The 24612-nt window shown below is 33.1% G+C and overlaps 2 protein-coding genes and 1 long non-coding RNA gene across 9 annotated transcripts in view; 2 read left to right on the top strand and 1 right to left on the bottom strand.

Annotated features, from left to right (window-relative positions):
• Sec24AB (Protein transport protein Sec24AB) overlaps positions 1 to 16868 on the top strand; it is a 160618-nt gene extending 143750 nt beyond the window's left edge. The window contains exons 3-12 of the mRNA XM_076417176.1: positions 296 to 481; positions 642 to 2668; positions 2723 to 2793; positions 3275 to 3553; positions 5410 to 5638; positions 5702 to 5868; positions 12019 to 12168; positions 12231 to 12351; positions 12408 to 12605; positions 15689 to 16868. Of these exons, the coding sequence (XP_076273291.1) occupies positions 660 to 2668; positions 2723 to 2793; positions 3275 to 3553; positions 5410 to 5638; positions 5702 to 5868; positions 12019 to 12168; positions 12231 to 12351; positions 12408 to 12605; positions 15689 to 16214 (3750 nt within the window). The 5' untranslated portion in view covers positions 296 to 481; positions 642 to 659 and the 3' untranslated portion in view covers positions 16215 to 16868. The remainder of the gene's footprint in view (positions 1 to 295; positions 482 to 641; positions 2669 to 2722; positions 2794 to 3274; positions 3554 to 5409; positions 5639 to 5701; positions 5869 to 12018; positions 12169 to 12230; positions 12352 to 12407; positions 12606 to 15688) is intronic.
• On the bottom strand, positions 15429 to 17012 carry LOC143204596 (uncharacterized). Its single transcript, XR_013007639.1, has 2 exons — positions 16874 to 17012; positions 15429 to 15615 (listed from the first exon to the last, which is right to left on the bottom strand). It is a non-coding gene; the product is annotated as an uncharacterized LOC143204596 (long non-coding RNA).
• Positions 17013 to 17533: 521 nt separating this feature from the next.
• The window catches only part of ATP8A (ATPase phospholipid transporting 8A1), a 59719-nt gene continuing 52640 nt past the window's right edge, over positions 17534 to 24612 (top strand). For 5 of the 7 annotated variants that reach the window (XM_076417201.1, XM_076417193.1, XM_076417199.1 and 2 more), the window contains exons 1-2: positions 17539 to 17735; positions 23599 to 23716. In XM_076417201.1, the coding sequence (XP_076273316.1) occupies positions 23629 to 23716 (88 nt within the window). In that variant the 5' untranslated portion in view covers positions 17539 to 17735; positions 23599 to 23628. Of the gene's footprint in view, positions 17736 to 23598; positions 23717 to 24612 lie in introns of all 7 variants that reach the window. The other 2 variants (XM_076417198.1, XM_076417197.1) reach the window with 1 other exon arrangement.

The following is a 24612-nucleotide window of genomic DNA, read 5'->3' as shown; positions in this document are numbered from 1 at the left end:
ATGTGTGTTTTGCGTGTTGCTTGTGTTTAAATTTCCAACATAATAGAATTGTAATATTATTTGTATTGTATATTATATTGTAATATATAATTGTAAAAATATATATGTTTCAAACTAATATATGTCAATCTCAAATACTGTATTTATATATGGTATATTTTATCATAATCGAATAGCAGTGAATAGAATTTAAATCATACATAAATTGCGGGTATTCGATTGTTCAATTTTATTTAAAACATTAAGGACTTAATAAGTAATAATAATACCCTATTACTAATTGCATTTTAAGTAGGAATATATATATTTTCAATATGAAATAACAAATTTACAATATATTCAATAGATGGCGGTGTTATCAGCAGCCACGTAAGAATGACAATGACGTTTACCAATTTATTTCTTTTCTGTTTCTTAGAGAAAAGTGATTAATATGTTGGACTGTTAGCAATATATCAGCATTTAGTGTTATTATATGTAGGTAAGGAAATATATATTTATATTATGTTATAATATTGTTGGTGGTTATATATGAAAGAAAGATACACTGTTTTCATTGGAGCGAATTCGATCAAAGGTTGAAAACAATCCTTGTATTATCGAAATTACGAGGCGTCATTAATATAATACATCTTTTTTAGTTCAAAAACTGACTAAAAATGTCTGAGCCAAATGGGGTGACCATGCCACAGACTAAACAACAGTATCAGTTCAATGGCATAAATTCTAATGATGGTTCAAGAGGGTCATCACCAGTACCCAGGGCTGGTCATATACCCGCTTCACAGTTGCCTCCTATGAGAGCTAATATACCAGCACATCAATTACCACCCACAAGAAATGCAGTTTCAGGAATTACTCAGAAGGTTGGCCAGTTAACTGTATCAAACCAGAATACTCCTAATATAAGCCCTAATAAGCTTATTTTACCTACACCAACTGAAGATAGATTGAAAAAGTTAGTGCATAGTGAAAATACCACACCAGTAGTGCCAAACTCACATGCTGTGCCACCACTTTCAAATGTTCCATCTGATGTGATTAATAAAAATGTGACTTTGTCTCAAAGTAATATTATAAATACTTCAACGAAAGCACTAAGTGATAGCCAAAGTCTTGGAACAAATCCATTTATTAGTGGTACTACCAGTCAATATTTTGATCAGAGTGGGTCCCAGGAAATACATGTTTCTAAAAATGAAAATTCATTGAATTTACAAAATAATTTTCAATCAACCCAGCAGAGTCTATCAAGTAATAGTTTATCCAATAATAGCTCACAAATAAATAATGTTTCATCAACACAAATTCCAAATATGGGAAGACCTAACTTTACTGGACAAAATTTTTCACAATCCAATTTTCCCCAGTTGCCACCACAGCCAATTTTCAATCAAAACAATCAGGGGAAAATACCCTTTCAAAGTGTTAATCACCAACCACCATCATTGCCATCGGGTGTATGGTCACAGTCAAATTCTGCTATAACTGGTAATTCAGCTATTAATACAAATGCCAATGCTAATTTACAACCAGTGACAGTAACGAAAGGTTTGACAAGCCCAGATTTAAATGCTGCATATTCACGTTATCCACCACAAGTTAAATTTCCTCAGCCTTCTGGACCACCTCACAGTCAGCCTGGTACTATAGTTTATAATGCTCAGGCAGCATCAGTACCAATGCAAAATGTTGGAAAACCTGTCAAACCAAGATACCCTCAGACAATATCATCATCACTTAATCAAGCTCAAAATATAGGAATACTAGAGCAGAATAGACCTCAATTCAATACTGGCTTGCCTAGCACTGTTGCTTCTACTTATCCACAAAATGGGCCAGTGGGTAATGTTCCAGGGGCCTTTGGTCAGCCACCTGTAGGGCTATCTCAACCTGCATATGGCAAACCAACTAATTTCTCAAATGAGCCTGTTTCAGCCAATCAACCCCCATTTGGTGTGCCCACTAGTATAAACGGACCTACAAATATTCCTCCACCAAATCAAACTAATCTAAAAACAGGTATATCTGGTAATAGATATCCTGCCCCTAAACAGCAACAGCAGCAGCAGTATGTGCCTTTACAGCAACAAGGTCAGAATCAATCATATCAGTATGGTCAAACTGCCCCTGTTGTACAAAGTGGCTTTAACAGATTATGGGGCACTCAAAGCCATGACTTGCTACAGATACCAAACATTTTACCACCTACTAAACTCCAGCCACCGCAGGTCAATTTAGGACAAGAAACCCTTAACCAATCCAATTGCAATTCTGACGTATTCTCTTGTACAATGACAAAAATTCCTGAAACAGCTTCGTTACTGCAAAAGGCCCGATTACCGCTAGGCTTGTTGATACACCCATTCAAGGACCTTAGCTATCTTCCAGTGATTCAATGCAATATTATTGTGAGATGTCGGGCGTGCAGAACTTACATCAATCCCTTCGTGAATTTCGTTGATTCTAAGAGATGGAAGTGTAATTTGTGCTATAGGATAAACGAACTGCCAGAGGAATTTCAGTATGACCCAGTTAGTAAAACGTACGGAGACCCATCGCGCAGGCCTGAAATTAAAAGTAGTACTATCGAATACATCGCGCCTGCAGAATACATGCTTAGACCTCCTCAACCTGCCGTTTACCTGTTTTTGATGGATGTCTCAAGGTGAGTTAACCGAAATGGTTTGGAAGCTTATTTTGTTAATACGATAATTTCCAGGTTGGCTGTGGAAAGTTGTTATTTGAATGTTATGTGTAATATCCTTTTGGAGGAACTAAAACATTTGCCAGGTATTGTTTACATCATTATGGGAGCTGTTTATTTATTATGCAAGGGAATGGGATTTCAATAAGTGGTCAGAAGTACTAACCGATGGCCTTATAATTGAAGATTGAAACGTTTGTAAATTCGATAGTTTGACTCGCATTGCTACCAGATTAATGTGAACATTTGAATTTAAATTTTTTTCTAAGGTATATTAATAGAGACAAAATTGATTGATTGAAATAATGTTAAGTATATTATCGATTAATAAAACTAATTTGTTATATTAATATTTTATAAACATTTTTTTCAAGTTATGCAACATGAATTAACACAAAAACCAAGTGTCTAAAGAAAATGCTACTGGCAAGTTATACAATTATCAGAATAAGTACTATAATCAAAGAGTGCTAAGAATCGTCGTATGTAATAAATGAACAGCACCTAACTAATCAACTACTCATGTAAAGAAAATTCGCGTGAATAACAATTTTTAAATAAATTTAGGGGATGCCAGAACGCAAATTGGGTTTTTGGCTTATGACTCTAGTCTGCATTTCTTCTCCCTGGCCGAGGGTCAGAATCAACCCCACGAAATGACTGTGCTGGATATCGATGACGTGTTCCTGCCGACACCCGACAATCTATTGGTGAACCTTAAAGACCGGATGGAAATGGTCGAAGACTTATTGCATCTATTACCACAACGGTTCGCCAATACATTTGATGGAAACAGTGCTTTGGGAGCGGCTCTACAAGTAGCCCATAAACTGATGGCTCCTACAGGTAAATTTACTTTTTAGTATTATGTAAAACGCAATAGTTAGGACTTATTATGAATTGTTACATATTTCTTATCATTATGTAAACATTTAGATAAAATTAGTGTGTATTATCTTTAATTAAATTATAACGACAATAGCTCATCTGTATGTAGACGCATATACTTTACTCTAAATAAAATTTTATTTCACCAATAAACAAAGTGTTGGACGGAAAAATGACGTTCAAATAATGTAATTTAAAAATGCTAGGGTATTCTAGAGAGCTTTTTGACAGTTCACATTTGAACCTTTAATCTGATACGATATTTTAATTATTTTGGGCAAGCAGAATCTATTTTTTGATGATTTATTTCTCATTTTATGTATCATAAAGGTAATATCAATATTAATAATACATTGTTAATGACACTCTTTAATGATAAAATTTGCGGTTAGGCCTCCTTTGTTTTGATTGTTATTAATCATTCAATTGTTTTCGTATATAAATATTGAAAATTCAAGTTGCCATACGTGTACTACTATTGAGACAGCCGAAAACTTAACTTAATGATTTTTAAAGTGTGAAACAGAATTTTGAATTATTTTGGTCACTACGACAAATTAAATTATATAAATGCAATCTGGTAACATTGCATTAATATGATCGCTGCAAAATCACCTTCCGGTCCGATTAGTTTTTCATGTAGAATAAGTAGACAAAATAGACACAAAAGTGATTATATTATAGTACTAGCGACCCGCCCCGGCTTCGCACGGGTGCAATGCTGATACTAAATTAAATACACTACAGAAAAATATGAACGTTGTATATAAAAACATAGCGGCCCGCTCCGACTTTGCATGGGCATAAAATATATATGCCTATGTCACTCAATGAAAACATGATTAAAATCGATCCAGTATTTTTGGTTCTTTCATTACTGCCCTTGGCCTGCATTAAATTTGGAGTAAAACAATTCCTCTTCCCCTATACTTACTATGAAGATTTCCTGCTATCTTTGGAATATCTAAATTCATACAATTTTTATTACATTACACATTTTTAAATGCAAATTTTAAATTTGTAATATCTCCGAAAATATTTGTTTAATTTACATGCTGTAAGGAACCATATTGATCTATATTAATTGCACACTGTATTTAAGGTACTTAATTCGATAAGGATTAATGCCGTATTGCTTAAAATAGCTTCGTAAATAAGCCATTTTCTCACGTAAAAAGTAAACAATAAAAATGGTTAATGTGGGTTATCCCTAAAAGATAAACATATACCATCGCGGACTTTTTTGTAGACCTTTTTATGGTGTACAATACTGTAGTACATTAATTTGATCTAACTCGTAGGGTTAGGCAGCGTTTTTGCTAATTGCTAAATAAGCCTAAAAAATAGGTTAATTTACGACATCACGTTAGAAACCTCTAAAATTAGCAATGTTGCCTTAGTATATTATGCATGTATTATACATATAAACCTTCCTCTTGAATCACTCTATCTATTGAAAAAAACCGCATCAAAATCCGTTGCGTAGTTTTAAAGATTTAAGCGCACATAGGGATATAGGGACAGAAAAGGCGACTTTGTTTTATACTATGTAGTGATGTTATTACGTTTGTATTTAAATTATCCATTGATTTTAATAAATTAATGCATACATGAAGTTTGAATATTGAGAAAATAACCTAGCAACAACTTATTGGCCTTGATGGATTCTTGTTCCATAACTAATGTTTCTTTTTCAACGTTTTGCTAACGCAAACTGTTTTTATAACTACAAAATGACAAAATAGTGAATACAAATATAAGTTCTCTGTTATTGTTACCTTAAACTTTATAAAAATTTCTTTGATGATTTACAGGTGGTAGGGTTACTATTTTCCAATCGGCATTGCCCAACGTTGGACCTGGGGCGGTAACCTCTCGCGAAGACCCGAATCAACGAGCGTCCGCGGACGTAGTTCACTTGAATCCGGCAAACGATTTCTATAAGAAATTAGCTTTGGACTGTTCCGCGCAACAAATTGCTGTCGATCTGTTCGTGGTTAATTCGCAATATGTCGATATCGCCACGATATCCGGAATCAGCAGGTATGGACTCAATAAATGGCTGTACACTTGAACAATATACTATGAACATTGTCTTCGTTTCAGATTCAGCGGTGGTTGCATCAATCATTTCCCGTTGTTTAAAATCAACAAGCTTGCATTGGTCGATAGTTTCCAGAAGAGTCTGAGGAGGTATTTAACGAGGAAAATTGGGTTTGAAGCTGTTATGAGAGTTCGTTGCACAAGAGGATTATCAATTCACACTTTTCATGGTGAGTCAATTATTTAGATATGTTCGGTGTAATAAATAAGGGTTTTGAATTAATTTGGAGAATGTAGAGCTGATAAATTAGTTGTTTTTGTCGGCCAGCATTGTCCTTGTGTCATTAGGGATATGAGACGTGTTCAAAAAATAATGGCAATGTATACTTATTCTCTTATACCAACACTTCTTCCGATTGGTAATACATTTTTTGAACTTATTTTTGGGTAGCATTAATAACTTTCAGCAATTCAGCTCTAAACTAATCTGTGTTTGCGAATATGAAGCCTGGGTTCTAATCACAATGTTGATTTTACTCAAAATTCACGAAGTAATGTGAACTATGGGCAAGAGTATAAGGTACCATTCTCTTATTACATTAGATGACAGAGTTCAGTTCCAACCTTCGTAGGGTGAAGACGTATTTTCAATACGGTCCAAGCTATAAAAAGATACCTTTCTTTAAAAAAACCCAGTATTTTATTACGGTTATTTAATTGAGTGTTAAAAACGCATAACAGATGCGGCTTACGTGACCAGACAAAAGGACTGCATCTCATTTTTATTAGTGTTTAAAATTATTTCATCTTATTTTACAACAGTCCTTTTGAAATTCATTTATAGTATTTATAGTAAAAAACTAGTGCTAAAATAACGTAAGTGAAAAATGAAGTGCGTGAAATAAACAATGTATTTATTTTATTTTTTTTATCCTCTGGAAGTAAATTAAATAAAATATTAAAAATTAAAAAATGGCAAACCATAGCGATTCAACCAAATCACCTGCACACTTTGATATAAGATTAGAACAAACAGCAATAACGCAAACTCCACCATCAGAATGGACTACAGTCATTAACAAAAAACGATTGAGAAGTCCAGAAGAAGAAATCGCGAGGAAAAAAAACAAGAATCAGTGACTATTGGTTGCAGAAACCGATAGAGACAAAAAACAGTTTTAGCAACCTGTCGGAAGAAATTGAAGAGAACATACAACCAAGCCCTGAAAAAGTTGTTCCCAAACCACCACCAATAACAGTCTATAAGGTAGGAATAATAAAAAACATCCATGACTTATTGAAAACCATTACTACGAACCACACAATTAAAACAGTGAGCTATGAAACAATTAAAATCCAATTGTTCGAAGCGGATCACTTTAAAGTTCTTATAAAAGAATTAGATGAAAGAAACACCCAATACCATACATTCAGGCCAAAATCCGAGAGAACATTTAAATTCGTATTAAAAGGATTACATCACGGGACAGACTTTAACACCATCAAGGTAGCACTAGCTGAAAAAGGCCACGAGGTCGTAAATATTCACAATATACGACATCACACGACAAAAAAACCTCTGCCTATGTTTTATATAGACATAAAACCTAATGGAAATAATAAGGCGGTGTATGAAATCACCAAATTGGAAAATAATATTATTAAATGCGAACCACCACATATAAAAAGAATTATACCACAATGCACAAGGTGTCAAGCACACGGGCACACAAAGACTTACTGTCGCAAATCATATAGATGCGTAAAATGTGCAGGAGAACATAAGACAGGAGATTGTACTCGTAAAGTTCGCGATGAAAAAGTGAAATGTGTTAACTGTAACGGAAATCATCCAGCGAACTACAAGGGTTGCGCAGTTCACAAGCAGCTACAGTAGAAACTCTATCCTGTCTTAAGGGAAAAAAGGCATCAACAAAAACAATCCACTACTACCAATCTACCACTACCCACCAAAACAAGTCAACCAGACATAACTTATGCCCAAATAGTTGAAAATGGTTCAGCACAAAAACGAGAGACAATATCTCAACCTACTGAAACTAGCAACATCTCAAGATTAGAAAATATGATGGCCAAACTAATGGATCAAATGAGTACGATGCTTGGTCTACTCACAACCGTCGTCAGCAAACTTGCCTAATGCCTGAAACCAATAGCTATAAAATCGCCGTCTGGAATGCCAATGGGCTCCAACAACACGCCAGGGAACTAAAAATGTTCGTAAATGAACAAAATATTGACGTTATGATGGTTTCCGAAACACACTTTACGGACAAGAATTATCTAAAAGTTCCTAAATATAAGCTTTATCATACAAATCACCCTGATGATAAAGCACATGGAGGTACAGCCATAATAATTCGAGATGATATAAAGCATTTCGAAAAAGAAAAATTCCGCAAAGACTACCTGCAAGCCACCAGTATAACCATAGAGGAAGCCCATGGACCATTAACAATTTCTGCGATTTATTGCCCACCCAAACATAACAACAAGGCAGAACAATTTCAAGAATTCTTCAGTACGCTAGGTAATAGATTTATAGCAGGAGGAGATTATAATGCAAAACATTTAATGTGGGGTTCAAGAATAATAACCTCAAAAGGTAGAGAACTGCTCAAAGCCATAAGGAAAGATAACTTACAACATATCTCTACTGGTGAACCAACATATTGGCCTTCAGACAGAAATAAAAAACCAGATACAATAGATTTCTGTATTACAAAAAATATTGATCCAAAAAAGTGTCAGGCAAAATCATGTTTCGACCTGTCTTCTGATCATTCACCAATAATAGTAACAATTTCTTCAAAAATTACCATCAAAGATAAACCCCCTTCTCTGTGCAATAATAGAACTAACTGGCCCTCATTTAGAGAAAACTTAGACCAAAATATCTCTCTAAACTTACCGTTACAAACTGAAATGGATATAGAAATAGCAGCAATAAATCTTACAAAAAATATACAGGAGGCAGCATATTCCGCGACTCCCAACAGTGAAACATTTCCAAGAAAAAATACACATATATCATGTACAATACAGAAAAAGATAGCAGAAAAAAGAAAGTTACGACGAAATTGGCAACAGCAAAGGACTGAAGAGAATAAAAGAAAATTTAATAGGGCCATAAAAGAGCTGAGAGATCTAATCCAAATTGAACAAAACCAAGGCATTCAAGAATACCTAGAAAACTTGACATCAACTGAGGATACAGACTATTCGTTGTGGAAAGCAACAAAAAAGCTTAGGAGATCCCAGCAGCATAACCCACCTATTAAAACAAGCGAAAATAATTGGGCGAGAAGCAATAAAGAGAAGGCCGACATTTTCTCAAAACACTTAAAAAATGTTTTTAAACCTTTCCAGTCTCAGCTACATAAAGATGACGAAAATAAAATTACTAGCTTTCTAGATTCGCCATTTCAAATGGATTTACCGCACGAGAAATTAACGGTCAAAAAAGTTAAACATACAATAATGAGAGAGATTAATATTAAAAAAGCTCCTGGTTATGACTTAATTACTGGCAAAATTTTAAAAGAACTATCAGAAAAGGCTATAAAACTATTAACATATATATTTAATGCTATGCTACGAATTAATTACTTCCCTAGTATCTGGAAAGTAGCTAAAATATTAATGATACTTAAACCAGGAAAAATACCAGAAGATGTGACCTCCTACCGACCTATAAGTTTATTACCAATAATCTCGAAAGTTTTCGAGAAATTATACATAAAAAAACTAAACTATATAATAGAAAAAAGAAAAATTATTCCAGAACATCAGTTTGGCTTTCGCAATAAGCATGGGACTATAGAACAAGTGCATAAACTTGTAAACCAAATAAACGCTGACCTAAATGCCAAAAGATATTGTTCGGCTGCTTTCCTAGACATATCTCAGGCTTTTGACAAAGTATGGCATACGGGCTTGCAGGTTAAACTAAAGAAACTTCTCCCTCATCCGGACTATCAGCTACTAAAATCGTATCTCACTGACAGACATTTTATTGTAAATCAAGGCGATGAACATACCTAATTAAATCCCATATATTCAGGAGTTCCGCAAGGTAGTGTACTGGGTCCAGTACTGTATCTTCTGTATACGGCTGATCTGCCCACCACAAAAATAACTACTGTGGCAACATATGCAGACGATACAGCAATCTTAGCATCCCATGAAGATCCAGTCACAGCATCAATAAACCTACAAACCCACCTGGAGCAAATACAATTATGGTTGAAGACATGGCGCATTAAAGCCAATGAATCAAAATCCACGCATACAACGTTTACCCTGCGTAGAAGAACATGTCCACCAGTAAATATCAATCATCGTCAACTCCCCCAAGCAGAGCATGTTAAATATCTTGGTATGCATTTAGATCGACGCCTAACCTGGAAGAAGCACATACTCTCTAAACGGAAACAACTAGGACTAAAATTATATCAAATGTATTGGATCATTGGGCGCAAATCCAAGTTATCATTAGATAACAAGGTATTGCTGTATGAGTCTATACTCAAGCCCATTTGGACATATGGAATTCAACTATGGGGTACCGCTAGCAAATCTAATATATCCATCATTCAACCGTTCCAAAATAAGGTGTTGCGTGCCATTGTTGATGCTCCGTACTATATTTCAAATAAAGTGATACAACGCGATATTCCTCTAGAACCTATAACGAGTGTAATCCAACGTGTTTGTGTGAAGTACTTCGAAAGAGTGTCAGTGCATCCCAATGTACTCGCTAATCAGCTAAATATGCGACGTGATAGTGAAGTGCGTAGACTAAAACGTTTAACACCACCTGATCTGATTACTGGACATATGTAGAGTTTAGAATAAGCATTAGAATAAGACTAATTAATTAAGATAATATTTTATACAGAAGATTGCTTAATGAAGTGATTTTCTACATGCCATGTATATATAATATAAACAGAAGAAATACTTATTGCTAATAGGGCAGATTGTGGACTCACGAAGAGTAATAAAAAAAAAACATTAGATGATTTTTTTACCAGTTTTTTATTATTAATGTAAAATAAATTTAATACAATTTTCGAATCTGTTAAAAAATTAAGTCACTAACAGCACGAGACACTTCTTATTCTTTAGCTGACAAAAACGTGAATAGCTAAATATGCGCAATAAGAAGATCAGCACAGTCCTTGGAATTTCAAAATTCCCATTAGTTTTTGATCACGCTCGTATATTATGAACATGTAAACAATTTGCTGCTTTACCGTGACGGAGATATTCGGCTCGTTTGAGTTGTGTCGAGGATGGTGATTTATGGCCAAAGTTGAAGAACTTATCTCAAAATAAATCAAACTTGTATCGTTGGATACTTATTATGTTGCTCGCATTTATATACACCTTTTTTTCACTAATTAACTTTAAATAAAATAAACAAAAGCTTTTGACTGATCTCTTGAAAACATTAATGAAAAAGAAAGAAAGAAAACAAAGCTGATGGCAAATATGGGTCATTTCAATGTCGAAGTAACAGTATCACTATATTCAATTATGTATATCCACATATTTCCTTTGTAATACCCTTTCATGGCAATTTTGATGATGTCAGATCTCTATCTGATTGAATTTTGTACCAGTAATATATATAGTATACTCTCAGTATCTGTATACTTACTGATTTTAATATATAGTTCTTCCAATAAAACAGCCAATGCACGTCATCAAAATTTATAATGCAACATTGCAGTACAAAATTTAAGTTTTCATTTATATTGACTCCGACAACAAAATACTACTCGTAAATAAAATAATGAAAGAAAAATAAACTTATAATATGTAATTAAATTAAAAAATATAATACAATAAACAGCCACAATAGCATGTAGGTTAGAATTGTTTTAATATATTTACATTGACATATGAGATTTTATAGACCAATTTGGTTACGTGTTCTGTCTCCTTTTAACTAGAGTAATGCTAATTAGTAAAATGAGATAGAAATATGTTCCGAGTTTAGAAGGGATTTTACGTTTTTATAAACTGAATTTGGCAATACGTTCGACGGTGTTGACGTGCGTTGAGTGTTTTATTGGAAGGACTTAAATATATAAAATTATAAGCTCAATTCGTCGTCTCAGCTTCGCTTTAATACTAATAAAAACTAATATTTATAGTATCCCACAGTCATGTATAATATATTAATGTCGGTAAATCCATAGCTAATAATAAACACAACTTGATATACATTACCGAAACGCGCATGCGCAGAACGAGCCAATCATATTGGCAAATTAGGCGTTGATAAGCATGCTGACTAGATTATACCATTAATGGGTACTATAATAGTATAATATTTGTATTTCTTTCAGGTAATTTCTTTGTGCGTTCTACGGATCTTCTTTCATTACCAAATATTAATCCTGATGCCGCGTTTGGCATGCAGGTAGCCATTGATGAGAGCTTGGCCGACTGTCAAACCGTTTGTTTCCAAGCAGCTTTGTTGTATACGTCAAGTAAAGGTATTTCATAAACTAATTGGTTTGAAGAACTGCTATAATAAAGTGATGCGGTTAATTTGCAGGAGAAAGAAGAATCCGAGTGCATACTTTGTGTATGCCCGTTGCTAACGTTCTTCAGGATGTAATTAATTCGGCTGACCAGCAATGTGTTGTGGGCTTGCTGGGCAAGATGGCGGCTGATAGGTAATCATGGATAAAAAAGCACCTTAATATCACCGTAAAATCGAATTCTATTTCAGATCTATGCAGTCGTCCTTATCGGATGCCAGAGAAGCTTTTATAAACGCGGTCATCGACTGTTTAACCGCCTATAAATTTTCGTTAAACATGGGATCGAGCGTTTCTGGTCTGCTGGTTCCCGATTGCTTGAAACTATTACCTTTGTACATATCGGCTATATTGAAACATCCGGCGTTTCGAATAGGCATGCCAACAAGGTAATAACTAATAATAGCATATAATTGTATTGTGTTGTATTAATGCTTCTTAATGCCGTTGGAAATATTAGGTGTGCTATTTAATTTTTACATATTTATCAGGCAATGTTTTTCGAGTAAAAAATGAAAATGGCGAACTTAATCCTAAAATATCTACCAAGTATATTACTGTAATGAGTCAAGGAAAAGCTAAATTAGTTTTTTTTCTCCGTGTTTTTTTCAAATTGAATTGGTTCAAATATACATTAATATTGCCGATTCAATAAGGATATATTTCTTTAACCATCTGCTTCTCAATCGCATTAGTTAGTATAGAGTCAAGTTGATGGTTTGGCGGAGTTTGAGTAGCACAAGAGTCAGTCTTTCTTGAAAATCCTTGCACGTTGCCAGTTCTTGTAAATGTTTTTGTTCTAAAATTTTCTTTGGGGCTTAAGTTAATATACAATTTTCATCTTCTATAATACAATAATAAAGGCAATTATGAAGAACTTGTTATAAACATAATTAATTTTAAAAGGAAAAAAAGATAAAATAAAACAATATGTAAAATAACGAATCTAATTTATTTATCAATATATAAACATTACAATAAGAAATGAGTTAGTTCTTTAAAATTATGCTATAAATAATTTTCCACATCACACATGAGGTAGAGCTCTAGGCGCTCTTTTTTATGCCCCCCTTTAGATCATGTCCACAAGAATCAATTTATCTTTACAATCATACAGTAATGTAGATTATAATATTACATGCCTCCAACCTAACATATTAACTGAGCACATTGTCTGATCTCATCATTTTTCAATTACATTGTTCAACAAGCAAAATTCAATCATGTCTCTGTCAAAATTCTCATTTCTATTTTCTTTCATAGAAGGCTTTCTTTTTAGTGGGAGAAAATCTTCAATTTAGAACTTCCCAGGAATTTCAAATGGCTCTCAGCCTTTGATACATTCTCTTACAAATTCCTGATAGATTAAATTCGAATTTAGTTCTTCATTAAATGTTCTTTTTACATTTAAAAATATTCAAGTGAGTCAAACTTCGATACTTCTAGATCAATTTTAATGTTGTGAAATGACTATGTGATCAACAAGCTGCAATTTTGATGAGGTGCGTTCATACAGAGGAAATAGAACAAAATTATATCTGAAATTTTACTTTCGCAGGATTAATTATGCCTAAAATGTAACGAATTTGGTATAGAATAGAATCGAATTTACAAAATTATTATATAATAAATACATAATATAATTATTATATAATAAAAATTTAATATATACCTGGATGGAATTTTCTCATACTTTATATTAGAACTGTTACAAAACCTTTTTTACAACATAACAAATCAACTATAAACAGATATAAACTGCTAGGGCTCTTACTAATATCAGTTTAAAAAACAAAAATGGTTGTCGTAGTTAATTGGATTCTACTTCTCAGTCCCTTGTAAATGACAACATTGCAAAAACAGGCGGAAACTGTCGAAGTTTACCGAATGCTTCTGGAGCCATCTAGGAATAGCCACTACTTTAAGCAGCTTATGATAAACAACTCCTTTACTTCCTTGGCGAATTTACAACCTTTGGTACAGTTTCTCCAAGCTTGAACCACGATCTTTTTCACATATTATCTTATCCACTCTCGATTTGGTTTCATTTCAGCGGTGATTCCAAAATAGAAACGAAACTCTGTTACGCTGTATACCAAAATAAAAACTTCTTCATTATGCCTAGAGATAAAAAAAGAAGCTCGATCATTTAAATGATACAAATTAAATTTTTTTCCATCTTGCGATGCCATAATTTTAAATTGATGTAATAATGTAATCATTTTAATCAATAATAAACAAAGAAAAATCGATCCCGCTTTAGTAATAGACGTGATCGATAATTTTGAGCGCAGTGTAACGCACCATCATTAGTGAAGCATCAGATATAATAAGCCAGAATGTGTGATTTAAAAAAGAATTATCACCTGGTGAAGCTAAGGCTAAATCGTTTTGGTCGCACGACAATGCTCTGTGTTTGGTGGGACCATAGTGGTGTGGTGTATTGCGAACTGTTGAAACAGTTAATAGCAACCTCTATCGACAGCAAATCATCAATTTGAATCATGAACAACCATTGATTGAATAACGTCCAGATTGGACCCGAAGACACGGTGAAGTGATTTTACAATACGATAACACGCCGTCTCATAAAACACTTTCAAGGAAGCGTTGAAAGCACTTGCACTATTATCACTCCCGCCGTACTCTCTAGACCTCGCCTTGTTGGTCTATGAACTTCTCGCATCAGTGGGACACGTGCTTGCAGAGTAGCACTTCGCTAATTTCAAAGATGTTAATGGCTCGATGAATGGTTTTACTCAGAGGATAACCAGTTTTTTGGGATGGCATCCATAAATTGCCTGAAAATGGGTAAGATGTATGAATCAAATAGCCAATACTTATAAATAAATGTTTCCATTTTCTTGAAAATTATGGAGTTTTTTCTGAAAGAAAACGGTTAATGACTCTTCTACAGTTGGTATTAAAGAGCTTCTGGTGGTACTTGCTTCAATTTTCGTTTCGGAATACTTTACAGAGAATTGCGGTACATTTCCTGAGAATACTCACTATATATCTAATATCTAAGAGATATGTGAGAGATGATTAGAAAATTCTTAAAAATAATTGTAACAACTCCCACGATAAAATCAGATGAAGAATCTATTGAAGAATAGTTTATCTCAGAAACAGACAAAATGATTACAAGATTTGCGAACAGAAATGAACACGGAATAGACTCAATTTATCAACAAAAAAAAAAACAAAATAAATAAGTAACATAGGGATTTATTTTTGAAAAAAAAAATGTAAAAAATTGCGAACAGAAATTAACATAGGAACGTTTTTTTTTAAATTGCAGAACATCTTAAAATATTATTACCACACATAATCACTCTATATTAAAAACATTATTTGATTATCTGTTGTAAAGGTCCTATTGGAGGTCCCAGTTTTTTTCTGTAATGAATAAAAAAAAATAGGTTAAATATAAATATTCTGCATCACCACTAATATCACTTTCTTTCAATAGGCTGGACGATAGGGTTAAGGCAATGATTGACATGAAAACGAAGCCATTACCGCTCCTGATGCAAAGTATCTATCCCGATATGTATCCCATACATAATCTAGAGAGCCAGGAGGTGGTGCTCAACAGCGAGGAGGAGCCTGTGCCCATGCCACCCAGACTGCAACTCAGTGCCCGGTTCCTGGAGAACAAGGGCGCCTTTCTGATGGACTGTGGCGATCAAATGCTGATTTTAGTCGGTCCGAACGTGTCCAGAGAATTCCTTACCGACGCGCTGGGCGTGACCGATTACGGTTCGATATCCGATGACATGTTCGAAATTCCGATATTAAGTAACCCCCATAATCAACGACTGCATCAGTTCATGAATTACCTAAACGACGAGAAGCCTTATTGCGTGTCCTTGCAGGTAATAAGAGATAACAGCCCGAACAGGATTGTTTTCTTGGAAAGATTAATCGAGGATCGACTGGAGAATTCCCTGTCGTATCACGAATTTTTGCAACATCTTAAAACTCAAGTGAAGTGAAAACGTTCTTAGCATTTCTGGTTTTCTGATGTAGAGGTGGCCCCTCAATCTAAAGACATACTTTTTAAGCCGAATTTAAAGTAGTAAGAGAGAATTGTATCGGGCAAGATATTGTAAATATAATCAAACAATCTCTGCCAGAAAACCGAGTTAAATTAAAACATTGATGTATATAAACTTAAAAAGACTTGTTAACAAATGAAGAACTTAATTGTTGTACATAAGGAGGAAGAAATTTAAAGGTGCCCTAAATTTCATTATTTGTGTATTTTATTTGGTATTTTATAATAGGCATTAACCATGTACCAAAATAAAAGTTGTTCGAAAAGGATTATTGTTGCATAGTTTATAGAGTTCTTGCAGTAATTTACAAAAATATGTTCACTTCTGCGCCATTTTATAACTTAATGTATGTCTTTTTAAATTTTAAGTTAAAACAATTATCATACTTTTGTAAAGGCTGGTTATTCCATATTATATATCATTTATATTGGTTCTGTAGTAAATGGATAGTTTTCAATTGTGGAGGAAACTTTTTTCACATACAAGGTTTGGTTAGTAACTTTGTTAGTCATTTATTATGATACTTTTAATTATTGTGATATATATCATATTATCTTGCTTGTGAAGGAACGATAAATAAATTAGCAATAACTTGCCTTTTCATTGCACCACATATACCCAGATGTTCTTAAACACATTGCCCACCACACCGACGTAGCCGTCAAAACAGGCAATTCTCAATTTTTACAATAACAAAGTAGAGAACTGTTTTTCTTATATATTATCCTGACATTAACATAAAAAAGATATTAGCTGCTCTAAAAAATGAAGAACATTAAAAAAGAAAGAGTTAATGTTTTCTATGGTTAATGTTGGGCATAATCGACGTATTTCAATAATTCTATTGTGGTATATGCAACACGAAAAACATATTTCCTTTAACTTGATTTTAAGCTAATTCATATCGGTTGTTATTTTCATTAAAATTTATTTGGGGAAATAATTTTAATGCAAAAATGAAATAAAAAGAAATTTTTATTTAAAAGGCTATATATTATGTCCTTACAATAATACATGCATTCTCAGAGTTGTTAATATCCAAACAATGCCAGGATGTCAAATATAACTTTTCAACTGTTCAATTTTTTATCATAATTATGTTTTTTACTAAGGCAAGGCTATTTGGTATCGATCTGAATCAGGATATTTGAGTTAAATAACCGATATGTGATATTTTGTTCCTGATCGAGTTATTTCGATTATATACATCATAGACTAACAACAAGGAAGAAACATCACCAAAGAAAGAAGAAGAAAATATATTTCTATATGTCGTCAGAGGATGCAACATGTGATATTTTTATTTGACAAATTGACATGTATATAAATAAACTTAAAAGAGTACAACATAGTTTTTTTAACCTGTGATATGTGATATATTTTTTGAGGATAGTGCCGATGTAATGAGACGCCCTCCAAGAAGGCATGAATATTTGGATTTAGATTATCACAATATAGGTAGGCAATAATAGGTATATGATCATTAATTTGGCTCTGAGTTCTTAATATATTACAAGTAAAGTAATATTTTTATAAATTAAAATAGTAGGATTGATGAATTATATTTATTTTAATTATATGTATATTTGTTATTATGTAGGGTATGTTCCGAATCCATATCTTAAAATCATAATAATACGTGTCGACATATATTGATATGTAATTGATTATATTAATTTAGCATTGTAATAAACAACTTTTGCATTGTATCTCATAAAGTTATTTGCATTTGGTTTGCTAATTTAAATTATAATGTAGTGATTATAATGCTAACAGATCCACTCAGCCTATTATATATATTAATTTTAATATACATCGTTAAAGTATACCTGCATAGCAAATATGTTATCAGAAATATATGGATTATATTTTACGGTACTATATATAACTTACAAAATATTAAACCTTTAACTGCAACCTTTGTTAAACAACTTTATTTATGTTACTAACGTTAACTTTATTTAAGTATTTTTGATTAATTTATAGAAAGGGTAAGGAAAAGTATTAAAATAACTGTAAAATAACCGTTTGTCTATCTCCAAATGTTAATCTGCCTTTTAAAATCCAATGGAGTTGTATTTGATTTGATTATACTCTTACTAAGAACTGGAAATATGCAATTTAATCTGATTTAATTCCGGATAATCTTGATCAGAAACCGCTGTTAAACCGCTAAAAAAAGGGCTGATATCGCGTGCCACTCCACCTCCGGACATGACATGGAAAAATTGTTTTGAACGGGGCTCGTCAAAGAGAGGAATGATGACATCCAATCTGGGAGTGGCAAGGTTTCCTATCTGCTAGTTGCTGTGACGCAAGGACAGATAGCTAGGACACGAAAAGGGTGCGGAATTGTAACAGAGGGTGTATTTGTTATATTGGCAGAATCGTACTTCCCTAATATGATTTAAGATTGATATAGGGTTTCAACAAAAAATATCGATAACGCCTATTCATTACAATGATGATGACCGAGTGACAATTTATTAATTTTCATTTGGGATACGTTCTTTGGGTTATATATATATTTTTATTAATTAATTGCATTTCAATTAAGAACACTGGCGAGTAAATAAATAATATTTAAATACGTGAGCACAATCAATTGGGTTGAAATAAGATAAGTTAATTATAAAAATGGAGAATGAGTTATTTTGATAATTGACCATTAATACCTTGTCTGTTAATTAGTTATTGTTATTGTCAACTAAAAATAATAAAACAAATGTGAGTCAAGAATAGAAGTATTGGTATATCGAAGTAGGCCGTTAATGAAATTTCATTATTTTATAAAATGAAAAAGCAACAAGCGATAAACCAAAGCATATTTTTTCACAATTTTTATAACAATAGAAATTATCAACACTTGTTTCAAGGTTGCTGATAACGCTGGAACTAAAGTTTGCTTTATAATATAAGTGTAAACATATCCCCGAATCATTTATGTTATAATTCATGGCTATATATCCAGATAAAAACCAGATAAAACTTTAAATTTCAATCCTAGCTCTATTATCAACAATTAAGATTTTGTTAAATAATTTTGCGATTTCTTATCAGGCAGAAAAGTTTCGAATAAATAGAATACCGCAGGTTAGACAGCTCTGTGGTTTCCAGGTTAGATAAGACCGGATGACTTTTGGGATGATATACCGCCAGTAGGTTTTAGGAATGCGCTTTGACTGTACTCCCAGTTTAGATAAACTTTAGCCCAAAAAAGAAGGCTAGAATGTAATTTCGAAAGATTAGAGTACTAAAAGTAATTGTCTTGTGGTCTTGTTAACAATATTTTGTTTGATTAGGTTTGGATGGTAGTTTGGGAATAATTTATATGAATTTAAGGACGTATTTAAAGATGGCGCTAACCTCACGATGTCAGTTACTAATTTAGCTTTACATCAATGTCGTTCAATATCAATTAATTATTAAATTATTGATTCGTGCTATTTTAGGATTCGGCATAATATATATATATAAGTACAATGTAATGTAAATAGGACTCCGTTCATATACATTTTTGATATTTACACGCTAGGAAAGTACTCATAAAAATATAATGGCTTTGATTCAGATCTTGTTAAATAATTTTACAATATCTCAGACGTTGTATTATTTCTGATCAGCCAGAAAATTTTCGAATAAATAGAATACCGTTGGTTTGGTAGCCCAGTGGTTTCCAGGGTATTTAAGACCGGATGACTTTTGTGGTGGTATCTATATTTATCACTCACCAGTAGGTTTTAGGACTGCTGTTTGACAGTAGGTTCGATTCAGATAAACCTTAGTCTAAAAAGGAGGCAATAATGTAATTTCGAAAAATTAGAATACTAAAAGTAATTGTCTTGTGGTCTTGTTAACAATATTTTGTTTGGTTAGGTTTCGTTTGGTAGTTTGGGAATAATTTACATGAATTTAAGGACATATTTAAAGATAGCGTTGACCTCACGATGGCAGTTACAAATTTAGCTTTTTGTCAATGTCGTTTAATATCAATTAATTATTAAATTATTGATTTGTGCTATTTTAGGATTCGGCATAATATATATAAGCACAATACAATGTAAATAGGACTCCGTTCATATGCATATACGCTAGGAAAGTACTCCATAAAAATATAATGGCTTTGTTTCAGATCTTGTTAATAATTTTACGATATCTTAGACGTTGTATTATATCTTATCAGCCAGAAAAGTTTCGAATAAATAGAATATCGCTGGAATGGCATATATATTGACCACCCGCCAGTAGGTTTTAGGACTACGGTTTGACAGTAGGTTCAATTCAGATAAACTTTGGTCCAAAAAGGTCCTAATTTCGAAAATTAGAGTATTAAAAGTAATTGTCTTGTTACCATTATTTTGTTTGGTTAGGTTTGGTTTGGTAGTTTGGGAATAATTTATATGAATTTAAGGACATATTTAAAGATAGCGTTGACTTCACGATGGCTTACAAATTTAGATTTTTTACATCATTGTCGTTTAATATCAATTAATTATATATAGGTCAATATATCAGGTCATTTGAAAAGTCCCCGGCCTGACACATAGATGGCATTAGTTCTAACCCTCAAAAGATGCGTGTATAAATTTGACAGTTGTCGGATCATTAGTTTGTGAATTATAGCATTTTGAGTGAAGCAACTTGTGTTATTGTTAAAAAAAATGGTTAAAAAGGAATTTCGCGTGTTGATGACATATTGCTTTTTGAAGGGAAAAATACAGTTGAAGCAAAAACTTCCGGACACTGCCTCAGGAAAATCAACCATTAAGGATTGGCTAAGTTTAGACGTGGTGAAATGAGCACCAAAAATGGTGAACGCAGTGGACGCCCAAAAGAGGTTGTTACCGACGAAAACATTATAAAAATCGACAAAGTGATTTGGAATGACTATAAATTGAAATTGAATGAAATAGCAGACACTCTAAAGATATCAACTGAACGTGTAAATCATATCATTCACGAATATTTAGCTATTTGAACGCTCTGTGCAAAGTGGGTGCCGCGCGAGCTCAATTTTGACCAAAAACAACGACGAGTTGATGATTCGGAGCATAGTTTGAAGATGATAAAGCGTAATAAACCCGAGTTTTTGCATCGATATGTGACAATAGATGAAACATGGCTTCATCATTTCACTCCGAAGTCCAATCGACAGTTATCCGAGTGGACTGCACACGATGAACTCGCTCCAAAGCGTGGGAAAACGCAACAGTCGGCTGGAAAGTTTATGGCGTCTGTATTTTGGGATGCGCATGGAATAATTTTCATTGACTACCTTGAAAAAGGAAGGACCATCAACAGCGACTATTACATAGCGTTATTGGACCGTTTGAAGGACTAAATCGTCGAAAAACGCCCGCATTTGGAGAAAAAGAAAGTACTGCTTCATCAAGACAATACACCGTGTCACAAGTCAGTGAAAATGATGGCAAAAATCCATGAATTTGGCTTCGAATTGTTTCCTCTAGATTTAGCCCCTAGCGACTATTTCTTGTTCTCAGATCTGAAAAGAATGCTCGCTACGAAGAATTTTTCGTCGAATAAAGAGGTGATCGTCGAAACTGAGGCCTATTTTGAAGCAAAGGACAAATCGTACTACAAAAATGGTATCGAAAAGTTGGAGTATATCACCCTTGAAGGTAATTAAAAAAATGTTGAATTAAAAAAGCTAATTTTGCCAAAAAAATGTGTTTATAGTAGGCCGGGGACTTTTCAATTGACCTGTTATAGATATATATGTATATGTATGTAGCAAGCACATTGCAATCTAAGTAGGGTTCCGTTCATATACATTTTTGATATTTTCATGCTACGAAAACCACCCCATAAAAATATAATGGCTCTGATTTATCGGGAAAGCGCATCCATGATTAATTGTTGACGCGGATAGGGCCCGGCGAAAATATCCGGCCCCTCAATTTACCTTTTCTTCTGGAAATGTCATCTCAACTATACTCATAAAACAACACGGATCGTTAAGTTAAAGGTCGAATACGCGGGAAGGGTGTATCGCGACGATCTCGAATCGATGGAATATCGAAAGGCAAAATAAATTACGCTGGAAATAAAAAAAAAACCGCACGAATATTGGTCAGTGGAGTTTTTAAACTATTAACCGCATCATACGTTATAACGCGATTGTTTATGCGGTACTCTAATTTTACGAACTCGTTGGGCCGTTAATTTAATAGTTGTGCCTTATTTTTTATAGGGGCAATAATCATTTAGATTAATTTTATGCGTGTAACGTCTAAAATTACACCAGTTTCGCTCTTTTTTATGAACCAATTAATTAGGCAAAAAGGCCCAAAAAATCATCAAATTAACAGCCAGTTTTTTTCACGCTATATTTTTACGTGGTACTCTCCATCTTTACTTACTAGAACTTAAAGTCAATTAAGCTTAAATTTATTGACTAATATCCATAATTATATTTATATTTTTATTTTAATATACCCTACTTTAATGCCTTTTAATATGTATACGTCCAATAAAATTGTTTATTTTTATATTTCTCTTATAGGAAAAAACACCAGGGCGTATCATCAAATATCAAGAGGAAATATTTAATAAATATTAAATAAATTCTAAAATAATTTCAATAATGACCACGAAAGTGTAGGTTACGAAAAGGGGTTCTAACTCTGTGAACACAATGGTCGATGCGTCCAACCCCGTACATAAATTTCCCGGCTAATGAAAAGGTGCTTTTCGCCCTTTTGTCGGTGTGGATGGCGCGCTAGTTGGTTGGTAGAAAAGTTTGACACTCGCGCGAGAAAGTTGGCGAGAAAGTATTATCGCTACAAGACTGTAACGTTGTCGAACGTCAATTTTTTCGATAACTTTTTCAACCACTTATAAATAAGTGATTCTTTCAACGAGTTCATATTATAGTAATTGTTTGATTCGTTGTGTTCTTATTTTTTGACAACATTTATAAGATATGAATCTTAGCTGATAAGATTATCTGTTACTGATTTATTAAAAAAGTAAACAATTTAGCACACCAGGTGAGTTGATATTATTTTTACATCACATAACTATATATACGTAGAGTACGTAATATTTAGTATTGCATTTTCTATTTGTTATAATATTTATTATAGAAAAACCAAATTTTTTTAAGAAGTTAATATATAACAGATAAGTAGTACACGACATATAGTAATATTCAAATTCAAATTATAATTTGAGCCAGATTAAATAAATTACTGTGCCTTATCTGTATTTTTGTATTAATAATGCCAGATAGTAATCATGAATAACTCAAATTGAATAGACATTTTTTATTCCAACCGCATACATTTTTTTTCTTATATAGAGCACCCAGTAAACCCCCTAAGAACCCCATATGCCAACAAGACATACCACTATCGAGCTCGATCCAGTTTCCTCGGCTCCTAGCGAAAGAACATCCGTCGAACAATTAAATGGCCAAGGTAATGGCTTGATTCCTGATTTTTTGATGATTACTAATTTTTATCGCTGAGTTTTTTGCCCTTGCTTTTGATCCTTATTTTAATACTGCTCTATTCTGGATGGGGATCTTTGCACAAAGTAAAACAGTTTTTATTAATTATAATATAATGCTTGCCTTTCATGCCACTTAACACTATCCTTAGTTAGAAGTTCGACCGACGTTAGATCTTGTTAATATTAACGATAGGGTAAAGTATTGCGATTATTACATTTTTCGTTATCAATGTCAATTAACCGTGTGATTAAGAAGAATGACTTATGTCGAAAAAAATGAAATCCGGTATTTATTTACGCGTATATTTGTTATTCCCGTCATAAACAATTAATAACTATTTATACTATTTACATCACACGGTTTATTTTCGACAGAATTTTTGTGTAATTTAGTTTCACTTGAACATGCAATGTTATACATTATAGTCTATTCAAAGTTATTTTGTATATACGTCATCTAAATTTGTGACGCCAAAACGTGGCAATATTGTCGCATCGACTCTGAGTTTTAGTTCAGTTTGGCTTTGACATACAATAAAATTCTAATTTAAATAAGATAATTGAACAAAAATGTTATCAAATATAATTTATTTTAACTTTATAGTACATTTTAAAGCTACAGTTAATTATACAGCCACAATAGTTTATAGGTTAGGGTTATAACCTCTTATTACTATTGCTTTCAATAATTTTGCGTATATGTCTGACAACCGGACGACTTTGACAGGCTAATTCGTTTACGCGTTCGAGCTAAACAGACAGCATTGTGTCTCCTTTTAACTACAATAAAATGAGAAGGAAAATATTTTCTGATTTTAAAACGAATTTACAAATTGCAGCAGGAAATACATTAAACATCTTG

Source organism: Rhynchophorus ferrugineus, unplaced genomic scaffold, assembly GCF_030347505.1.
Source record: "Rhynchophorus ferrugineus isolate W39M unplaced genomic scaffold, kcgeb_rfMv2 rfM11, whole genome shotgun sequence".
Lineage (NCBI taxonomy): Eukaryota > Metazoa > Arthropoda > Insecta > Coleoptera > Curculionidae > Rhynchophorus > Rhynchophorus ferrugineus.
The sequence above is the reverse complement of the archived record's forward strand: the minus strand, read 5'-3'. Positions and strand labels throughout refer to the sequence as shown.